This window comes from Somniosus microcephalus, chromosome 31 (genome assembly GCF_052327205.1).
Source record: "Somniosus microcephalus isolate GS21.2 chromosome 31, FLI_Smic_1.0, whole genome shotgun sequence".
Classification (NCBI taxonomy): domain Eukaryota; kingdom Metazoa; phylum Chordata; class Chondrichthyes; order Squaliformes; family Somniosidae; genus Somniosus; species Somniosus microcephalus.
In genome coordinates this window covers 35,666,715-35,677,203 of record NC_141017.1, presented here as the reverse complement: position 1 = coordinate 35,677,203, position 10,489 = coordinate 35,666,715, and the positions used below count along the sequence as shown (strand labels likewise).

The 10,489-nt window shown below is 52.3% G+C and overlaps 1 protein-coding gene across 4 annotated transcripts in view; it reads right to left on the bottom strand.

Annotated features, from left to right (window-relative positions):
• The window catches only part of LOC147097735 (long-chain fatty acid transport protein 1-like), a 54,006-nt gene that overhangs the window by 6,095 nt on the left and 37,422 nt on the right, over positions 1–10,489 (bottom strand). For all 4 annotated transcript variants that reach the window (XM_085971781.1, XM_085971780.1, XM_085971782.1 and 1 more), the window contains exons 7-12: positions 9,799–9,908; positions 8,152–8,361; positions 6,462–6,588; positions 2,767–2,904; positions 1,801–1,965; positions 1,179–1,325 (exon numbers count right to left, since the gene is read on the bottom strand). In XM_085971781.1, the coding sequence (XP_085827907.1) occupies positions 1,179–1,325; positions 1,801–1,965; positions 2,767–2,904; positions 6,462–6,588; positions 8,152–8,361; positions 9,799–9,908 (897 nt within the window). The remainder of the gene's footprint in view (positions 1–1,178; positions 1,326–1,800; positions 1,966–2,766; positions 2,905–6,461; positions 6,589–8,151; positions 8,362–9,798; positions 9,909–10,489) is intronic.

Genomic DNA, 10,489 nt, shown 5'->3' with positions numbered 1-10,489 from the left:
CTAAGAGGTGTTTAAGATGATTAAAGGTATTGATAGGGTGGGTAGAGAGAAACTATTTCCTCTGTTAGAGGGGGGGGGGGGGGGGGGGGGGAAGTCCAGAACAAGGGGGCAGAACCTTAAAATCAGAGCCAGGCCGTTCAGGGGTGATGTCAGGAAGCACTTCTTCACACAAAGGGTGGTGGAAATCTGGAACTCTCTCCCCCAAAAAGCTGTGAGGCTGGGGATCAATCGAAAATTTCAAACGGAGATTGATAGAGTTTTGTTAGGCGAGGGTATTAAGGGTCACAGAGCCAAGGCGGGTAGATGGAGTTAAGATACAGATCAGCCGTGATCTAATTGAATGATCAGGCTCGAGGGGCCGAATGGCCTCCTCCTGTTCCTAATTAACCAGCGCGTTACCAGAGGAAATTAAAGCCCAGCCAAGGGCCTTACAATTACCAGGGCAGAAACGGGGCCTGCTCCCAGGCCTCTGCCTCATCTGCTCTTGAAGAATGAGAGGTGATCTTATTGAAACATATAAGATTCTGAGGGGGCTCGACAAGGTAGATGCAGAGAGGATGTTTTCCCTCGTGGGGAAATCTAGAACGCGGGGGCACAGTCTCAGAATAAAGGGTCGCCCTTTTAGAAATCAGATGAGGAGGAATTTCTTCTCTCAGAGGGTCGTAAATCTGTGGAATTCTCTGCCCCAGAGAGCCGTGGAGGCTGGGTCATTAAATACATTTAAGGTGGAGATAGACAGATTTTTGTAAGATAAGGGGGTGAAGGGTTATGGGGGAGCTGGCTGGGAAGTGGCTTTGAGCCTAAGATCAGCCATGATCTTATTGAATGGCGGAGCAGGCTCGAGGGGCCAAGTGGCCTATTCCTGCTCCTATTTCTTATGTTCTTATGTTGAAACAGACAGGAAGCAACTTGCCTTTAAGCCTGTCTCTCCCATCCTGGGAAGCACCACCACTCTGGCTCGCCAAAGCTGAATTTGTCATGCTCTGTCACAAGAGACCCATTCAGGGTGGTGAGATGTGTTGCTCTCCCTGGCGGGACTGCAAGATACATGCACCTTTGTCAAGGCAGAAGTGAAAATGGACACCAAATACCCCAACCCCACAGAACTGCCTCCGGCGGGGGGGGGGGGGGGGGGGGGGGGGGGGGGGAGTATCCGACACAGGCAGTGAGTTACGTACTTGTGGTGTCGACAACAGCGAGGATCCGGAGGAACACTGGCCTGGCGTACGAGGGCAGCACCTTCAGCAGGTTCTGGTAGAAGAGGTCAGGGTTAATTTTGTTCTCGGGGTCGGCAATCGCAGCCATCCCAGCCTTCCCTTCCACACCTGGCAAGAGAACGGAACACAACAGAAACGTCAGCGGAACAAAAAGCCAAAAAAAATCTGAAATCAAAACAGAGAATGCTGGAAACACTCAGCAGGCCAGGCAGCATCTGTGGAGAGAGAGAAACAGAGTTAACGTTTCGGGTCGATGACCCGTCGTCAGAACCGGAAAAAAGCTGGAGATTAACGGTTTTTAAGCAAGTACAGAACCAGGGACTTATTTACAAAATGTTCATCGCCAGCACCTTCCAACTCTGATGAACGGTCATCGACCTGAGACGTTAACTCTGTTTCTCTCTCCGCAGATGCTGCCTGGCCTGCTGAGCGGTTTCCAGCATTTTCTGTTGCCTGACTTCAAGGGCTGGTTTGCCAGAGCTTGCACGCTGCAGTTTGGGTGCCCCTGCTTTATAGGAGAGGCAACACTGGAGAAGAGACGAGCGTTGTAGCCCAGGGGGGCCGGAGCGCCCTCGCTGCCTACCTGGCACTTCCACCCCATACACCGCCACGTCAGTCAGATTCAGGAGGTGACTCAGGCTCCCCTCCACCTCCGTGGTCGAAACGTTCTCCCCTCGCCACCTGAAAGTGTCGCCGCTTCGGTCCTTGAAGTACATGTAGCCGAGCTCGTCCATAACCAGGACGTCACCTGTGAGCCGGGTGTGAGGGCAAGGGAAGGAAAAAAGAGGCACCAAAATTAAACAGGAAGCAAGCAAAAAATACAATTCAAGCTCAGGTTCCTTCAAGTCCTGTGGCAGATGGGAAAGATCAAAGAAACGAAGGAACTCGCACAGATATAGGAAATCCCAAGTACTTCACAGGCAAGAATTACTTTTGGAGTACAACTGTTGTGATGTAGGGAAATGCAGAAGCGAATTTGTCCCTCAAACAGCGACAAAATAAATGACCGGTTATTCTCATTTTGTCGGTGTTAGTTAAAGGAAAAATTGTTGGCCAGGTCACTGGGAGATTTCACCCATTCTTCGTCGAATAATAGAAATATAGAAGATAGGAGCAGGAGTCGGCCAGTCGGCCCCTCGAGCCTGCTCCGCCATTTAATGAGATCATGGCTGATCATCCAAATTCAGTACCCTGTCCCTGCTTTCTCCCCATATCCCTTTAGCCTTAAGAAATATATCTAACTCCTTCTTGAATATATTTAATATAGAAACATAGATATTTAATATAGAAACATAATGCCATGGGATCTTTTACACCAATTTGAACAGGAAGGCTGGTTCGTTGGTTTGATGTCTCATCAGTTCTGCGCTGGGAGTGTCGGCCTAGATTTTGCGCCCAAGTCTCTGGAGTGGGACTTGAACCCACGACCTTGTGACCCGGAGGCGAGTGTGCGGCCCGCCGAGCCACGGCTGAACACCTAGGTAGTACGAGGGAACACACGTGTATAAATGCTTTGTGCCGTCCCCTGTACCTTTACAGCGGCCGTTACCTGACAGATAGGCGCAGTCTCCTTTCTTAAACACATTGTACGCAATCTTCTTGGTCGTGGCGGTTTCGTTGGCGTAGCCGTCGAACCGCCGAAGGGGGTCCTGCTGGTTTATCCGGCCGACCAACTGGCCGGGCTCGCCTGTTTAACAAAAAGAGGAAAGGGTCGAAATCAACTGCAGAATCCACACGGCCCAGAACCATGGGCCGAAGCGACAGAGGCCTGCTGCGTGAGCTCAGACTGCGGCAGCCCATCCACGTACACAGCGAGCAAATTAAGAAAGACTTGCATTTATATACCGCCCTTCATGAACTCAGCATGTCATAGCCGATGAGATACTTTTGGAAGTCTAGTCACTGTTCTGGTGTAGGAAAGGCGGTAAGCAATTTGCGCACAGCAAGCTCCCACAAACAGCAATGAGAAAATGACAAGACCACCTGTTTTAGTGATGTTGACAGAGGGATAAATGTTGGCCAGGACACCGAGGAGAACTCCACTGCCCTTCATCAATTAGTGCCATGGGATCTTTTACATCCACCCAAGAGAGCAGACGGGGCCTCGATTTAATATCTCATCTGAAAAACGGCACCACTGACAGTGCAGCACTCCCTCAGTACTGCCCCTCCGACAGTTCAGCGCTCCCTCAGTACTGCCCCTCCGATAGTGCAGCTCTCCCTCAGTACTGCCCCTCTGACAGTGCGGCGCTCCCTCAGTACTGCCTCTCCGACAGTGCGGCGCTCCCTCAGTACTGCCCCTCCGACAGTGCGGCACTCCCTCAGTACTGCCCCTCCGACAGTGCGGCACTCCCTCAGTACTGCCCCTCCGACAGTGCGGCACTCCCTCAGTACTGCCCCTCCGACAGTGCGGCACTCCCTCAGTACTGCCCCTCCGACAGTGCGGCACTCCCTCAGTACTGCCCCTCCGACAGTGCGGCACTCCCTCAGTACTGCCCCTCCGACAGGTCCCCTCCGACAGTGCAGCGCTCCCTCAGTACTGCCCCGCCGACAGTGCGGCACTCCCTCAGTACTGCCCCTCCGACAGTGCGGCGCTCCCTCAGTACTGCCCCTCCGACAGTGCGGCGCTCCCTCAGTACTGCCCCTCCGACAGTGCAGCGCTCCCTCAGTACTGCCCCTCCGACAGTGCAGCGCTCCCTCAGTACTGCCCCTCCGACAGTGCGGCACTCCCTCAGTACTGCCCCTCCGACAGTGCAGCGCTCCCTCAGTACTGCCCCTCCGACAGTGCGGCACTCCCTCAGTACTGCCCCTCCGACAGTGCAGCGCTCCCTCAGTACTGCCCATCCCACAGTGCGGCACTCCCTCAGTACTGCCCCTCCGACAGTGCGGCGCTCCCTCAGTACTGCCCCTCCGACAGTGCGGCACTCCCTCAGTACTGCCCCTCCGACAGTGCAGCTCTCCCTCAGTACTGCCCCTCTGACAGTGCGGCGCTCCCTCAATACTGCCCCTCCGACAGTGCGGCGCTCCCTCAGTACTGCCCCTCTGGCAGTGCGGCGCTCCCTCAGTACTGCCCCTCCGACAGTGCGGCACTCCCTCAGTACTGCCCCTCCGACAGTGCAGCGCTCCCTCAGTACTGCCCATCCCACAGTGCGGCACTCCCTCAGTACTGCCCCTCCGACAGTGCGGCGTTCCCTCAGCACTGCACTGGGAGTGTCAGCCTAGATTTTTGTGCTCACGTCTCTGGAGTGGGACTTGAGCCCACAACCTTCTGACTGAGTGACGAGTGTGCTGACACTCTTTCCCCCCCCCCCAAAGCCACGGCTGGCACCTAAACGAAGGTATAACACCAGCATTCTGACATGGCCGTACTGTCGGGCCCACATTTCTTTCTCTTTGCTTGTATGGGCCGAGGCTTGGCTGGTGGCATTGCCTCACATCATACTAAGTCCTCTTTCAGACTAGAAGTTAAACCGAGGCCCCGTCTTCTCTCTCAGGTTGATGTTAAAGATCCCACTGCCACTGTTTCGAAGTAGAGCAGGGGGGAGTTCTCCCCGGTGTCCCGGCCAATATTTATCCCTCAATCAACATCGCTAAGACAGATGATCTGTTCATTATCACATTGCTGTTTGTGGGAACTTGCTGTGCGCAAATTGTCTGCCGCGTTTCCTACATTACAACAGTGACTACAATTCAAAAGTACTTCATTGGCTGTGAAGCGCTTTGGGACGTCCTGAGGTCGTGAAAGGCGCGGGAGAAATGCAAGTCTTTCTTTTTTTTTGTTTCTATCTCTAGTTCCACCTCCGCCAATGTTATGGAACTCCAGGAACATTTTGTGTCCTACCCTCGTCGTGTTTGAGCGGTAGGCTTGCTGCGACGGCGATCTCTGCGGGTTATATAGACTGGAGGGACCGAACCCCTTCAGGGCTGTAATGAGCTGCTGTACAAGGAGCAACAATACAACCGTCGCTTCTGTGCACGTGCCTCACACCTGGATCCAAACAGCAAAAGCCCTGCAAGGAAGCACAGGGAATGTGGAGGAAACTTCAGCGTGTACAGGGCAAGGCTGGGCTTGATGTGGAATCTGTTCAGATACCAACAGTAGTGCACTACCTCATACCGCCTTCAATGGTAATGCACACACCAGATGCAATTCTGCTTCGCTCCAGTAGATGGGGACAAGCTCACACACGAAGGTGAAAAAGGTGCATCGCACCAGTCTTTCTCGTCGTTCAGTCCCTGGTTCGAATGCAGCCCAGACCGATGGGCAAATGCTCCCACTCTGTTCTGGCTGTAAGTGAGATGAGGTTGTGCAGGCTTAAACCCAGTTCCTAATGGAATCTGCAGGACAGAACTAGTGACACAAGTTAATTCTCTCACTGGAAGAAGCTATCAAGGATGAATCATAGAAAGTTACAGCACGGAAGGAGGCCATTTCGGCCCATCGTGTCCTCGCCGACCAACAAAGAGCTATCCAGCCTAATCCCACTTCCCAGCTCTTGGTCCGTAGCCCTGCAGGTTAGAGCATCCCAAGTGCACATCCAAGTACTTTTTAAATGTGGTTAGGGTTCCTGCCTCTACCACCCTTTCAGGCAGTGAGTTCCAGACCCCCACCGCCCTCTGGGTGAAGAAATTTCCCCTCAAATCACCTCTAAACCTTCCACCAATTACTTTAAATCTGTGCCCCCTGGTTTTTGACCCCTCTGCTAAGGGAAATAGGTCCTTTCTATCCACTTTATCTAGGCCCCTCATAATTTTATACACCTCAATAAGGTCTCCCCAGTCTATCCAGTCTTTCCTCATAGCTAAGATTCTCTACTCCCGGCAACATCCTTGTAACTCTCCTGCTTGGTGTAGGAAGTGGAAATGGCACTTTTGTGGCTGAGGAGAGGTTTGCATTGCACCTGGCTGGACTATACCTGACTGGAGAGTACGTTGGAGGGGGGCACCGATGGCAAGCAACCGTCTAGACTATCATACCCGGAAACAGCAGCAATCAATGTTTCCGCTAATCCGTGCGGCCGTCTGCAAGGTCCCGCGCAGGCCGCTCTCCGGCTTTTCCACTGTAGACACCGCGCACGGCCAAAGATTTGAATAGGCCGCGCATTGGGGAGAGGCAGGCCGCGCAGGAGGCAGTGCCGCTTACAGGGGGGGGTCATTGGCAGCAACGCCTTCTCCCACACAGAGAATCCCCCCCACCCCCCTGAGATGCATTAGCAGGCGGCGGCGGAGGCTCTCGGTGATTACCTGGTTTGCAGGTGATGCAGAGTCCATTGTGACCTCGGATAAGCTCGAGGGTGTCTTCGTTGACCTTCAGCAGGCGGATGGGGTAGACCTGGGGCAAAATCCGACTGTTGAACCCACAGGCCCCTACCTACAGAGAAACAGGTAGAGGTAGCATTTTGGTTTAAGCACTGAACTGATTTACAGGTTAAGTAACTCACGGGTAGGGTAGCATAGAGGTAATGTCACTGGACTAGTAATCCAGAGGCCTGGACTAATTATCCAGAGTTCAAATCCCATTACTGGGGAATTTAAATTCGATTAATAAATAAATCTGGAATAAAAAGCTAGTGTCAGTAATGGTGACCATGAAACTACGGGATTGTCGTAAAAACCCATCTGGTTCACTAATGTCCTTTTTAGGGAAGGAAATCTGCTGCCCTTACCCGGTCTGGCCGGTATGTGACTCCAGACCCACAGCGATGTGGTTAACTCATAAATGGCCTAGCAAGGCGGCGGCTCACCACCACCTTCTCTAGGGCAATTAGGAATGGGCAATAAATGCCCACAACGAATAAATAAAAAATACAGCAATGCCAACGTCACGTCACTGCCAACAGGGCAGAGGCTGCCTGCTGTCATTTCGCCTCCCTAATTTCTAAATGACCCTCAAAATCCCCCAATTTTAATTTAAAAAAAAGACAGATATTGATACCACTGTGTCAGCCAATGAGTTGGAGGCGGCGGGGGGGGGAAGGAGCAGGATTTATGGCTTCAATTTACAGGGTCTCCGAACCGATGACGGAAACTGCAGCAAGCAGAGTCTCCCGGGTGCAGCAGGATTATTCCTCCAGCAAGATGCAGTGAGTGGAGGACAGTTACACAATATAAATGACGTGTGTAAAATCGATCCCAGTCACGTACAGCAACGCGGTCTCCAGGCGTGATTGGCGGGGGAATTACCCAATCACCGCCATTCTGGCCGGGAATAGTGATGTCACTATATGCAGCCAATTTTTTGGGGGTGGGGGAAGCAATGTTCCTTCAAATTTTTTTCCGTGCACGGTCCCTTTAACTGGTTGCGCGACCCATTCAAATTTTCGCGCATGCCCGGTTTCTTCCATGTAAAAGCCGGTGAGCGGCCTGCGCGGGACCTCCAAACCATTGCACAGCTTAGCGGGAACGTTTAATAGGGGGAGGGGGGGGTTGTTAACATTTAATAAGTTGTAGGGAGTCACTGCTATGAAATGGAACACTTCCTACTTCTTTCCTCCCCATTCGGGGCGGTCAAAGGGTGAAGCAAGGCTCCCGTTTCCTTTAGCCAATAATCTTCTCTCTTTCGATAGCAAAATACTGCGGATGCTGGAAATCCGAAACAACAACAGAAAACGCTGGAAAAACTCAGCAGGCCAGGCAACATCCGTGGAGAGAGAAATAGAGTCAACGTTTCAGGTCTGTGACCCTTCGTCAGAACTGAGAGAAAAGGCAGGAAATGAAACAAAAGAAAGTTTGGGGGCTGTGAAATGGGGGAGGGGATGAAAGAAGAGACATTAAGAGATATTCAAGGTGAGACGAGATGGTAATAGGACCGGTAAAGAAACAGACAATGGCTTGAGATGAATAATCTTCTCTCTTTGGTGGACGCGGTACAAAGCTTCACCCAATGGCCGGGGAGCTCCCAGGGCGAGGCGGCGGTAAGCGGCTCGGTACCCACCTTGCCGTCCAGGTTGGCGATGGCACAGTTGCACTCGGTGGCTCCGTAGAACTCGGCCATCTGCTTGATGCGGAAGCGGCCGGTGAAGGACTCCCAGACCGAGGGTCTCAGGCCGTTGCCGATGGCAATGCGGACGCGGTGCTGGGCCTCGGCCTGGCGGACCGGCTGGTTAAGGAGGTAGCGGCAGATCTCCCCGATGTACTGGACAATCTGGAGAGCAATCAATCACACGTTACATTCAGACACAGAGGCTAATGGAATGTCAAACTTTTTTTCTCAAGGGGGGCTGCAACACAAAGGGGTAGATGTTGTGCTACAGTTGTATAAAGCGCGATCAGTTCTGGACCCGCCCCTCAGGGAGGATATATTGGCCTTGGAGGGGGAGCAGCGCAGATTCACCAGAATGATACTGGGGCTAAAAGGGTTAAATTGCGAGGACAGGGTGCACAGACTGGGCTTGTATTCCCTCGAGTGTAGAAGATTAAGGGGTGGTCTGATCGAGGTGTTTAAGATGATTAAAGGAGTTGATAGGGTGGATAGAGAGAAACTATTTCCTCTGGTGGGGGGAGTCCAGAACAAGGGGGGGCATCACCTTAAAATTAGAGCCAGGCCGTTCAGGGGTGATGTCAGGAAGCACTTCTTCACACAAAGGGCGGTGGAAATCTGGAACTCTCTACCCCAAAAAGCTGTGAGGCTGAGGGGTCAATTGAAAATTTCCAAAACTGAGATTGATAGATTTTTGTTGGGCAAGGCTATTAAGGGTTACGGAACCAAGGCGGGGAGATGGAGTTAAGATACAGATCAGCCGTGATCTAATTGGATGCCATTAGGAAGGCAAATGGCATGTTGGCCTTTATTGTAAGGGAGTTGGAGTATAAGAGTAAGGAAGTCTTGCTCCAATTGTACAGGACCTTGGTGAGACCACACCTGGAGTACTGGGCACAGTTTTGGTCTCCTTATCTGAGGAAGGATGTACTTGCCTTAGAGGAGGTGCAACGAAGGTTCACTAGATTGATCCCTGGGATGAGAGGGTTGTCCTATGAGGAGAGATTGAGTAGATTGGGCCGATACTCTCTGGAGTTTAGGAGAATGAGAGGTGATCTCATTGAAACATACAAGGTTCTGAGGTTTGATACTAAGAGGTTGTTTCTACTGGCTGGAGAGTCTCGAACTAAGGGGCATAGTCTCAGGATAAGGGGTCGGCCATTTAACACGGAGATGAGGAGGAATTTCTTCACTCGGAGGGTTGTGAATCTTTGGAATTCTCTACCCCAGAGGGCTGTGAATGCTGAGTCGTTGAGTATATTCAAGGCCGAGATCAATAGATTTTTGGACTCTAGGGAAATCAAGGGATATGGGGATCGGGTGGGAAAGTGGAGTTGAAGTTGAAGATCAGCCATGGTCTTATTGAATGGCGGAGCAGGCTCGAGGGGCCGAATGGCCGACTCCTGCTCCTATTTCTTATATAAAAAGGTCCGGTTCCCAGCAGTCCTGCTGCTGTGGGCCAACGTTAGCAAGCGGGCAGGAAGCGAGCCCACCCAAAGAGGGCGAGGAGGAGGAGGTGCGAGCGCTGTGCAGGACGCCGGCGGTGCCATGGATTGGGAGCCCCCCAGCACGCACGGCAGAGCGAGGTTGCTAAACACTCACTGTGCAGTTGTACTTCACACAGTCGTCCCAGAATCGGCTGGCCGAGAACTTCTTCTTGATCACGACAGTCAGGCCGTGCACCAGGCACTGTCCCACACCAACTATATTGCCTGCCGGCACAACAGAACAGACGCAAGGTTTAAGGATTGGCCATGCACTACCTACAACAAGTCGGTAACAGACAGACATAGTGCAGGCTACGGGTGGAGTGTGATTGGTGCCCACGAGGATCAGTAACAAAATCCAGTGAGGAAGCCAGCGCACTTTTCTCTCCTGCTGTCAATGTTTTTGGGCTGCTTCATACCCCATCAATCAAAACTCTCCCCCATCTCTGTCACCTCCTCCAGCCCTACAAATCCTGAGATCTCTGCGCTCCTCCAATTCTGCCCTCCTGTGCATCCCCGATTTCCATCGCTCCACCATTGGCGGCCGTGCCTTCAGCTGCCTGGGCCCTAAGCTCTGGAATTCCCTCCCTAAACCTCTCCACCTTAAAACTGACCTCTTTGACCAAGCTTTTGGTCACCTGTCCTACTATCTCTATGTGCCTTGGTGTCAAATTCTGTTTGTTAACGCTCCTGTGAAGCGCCTTGGGACGTTTTACTATGTTAAAGGCACTATATAAATGCAAGTTATTGTTGCTCCCTCAGAAGGCCCCGGATTTGCCATGCACTCCCCCCGATGATAATTTTAA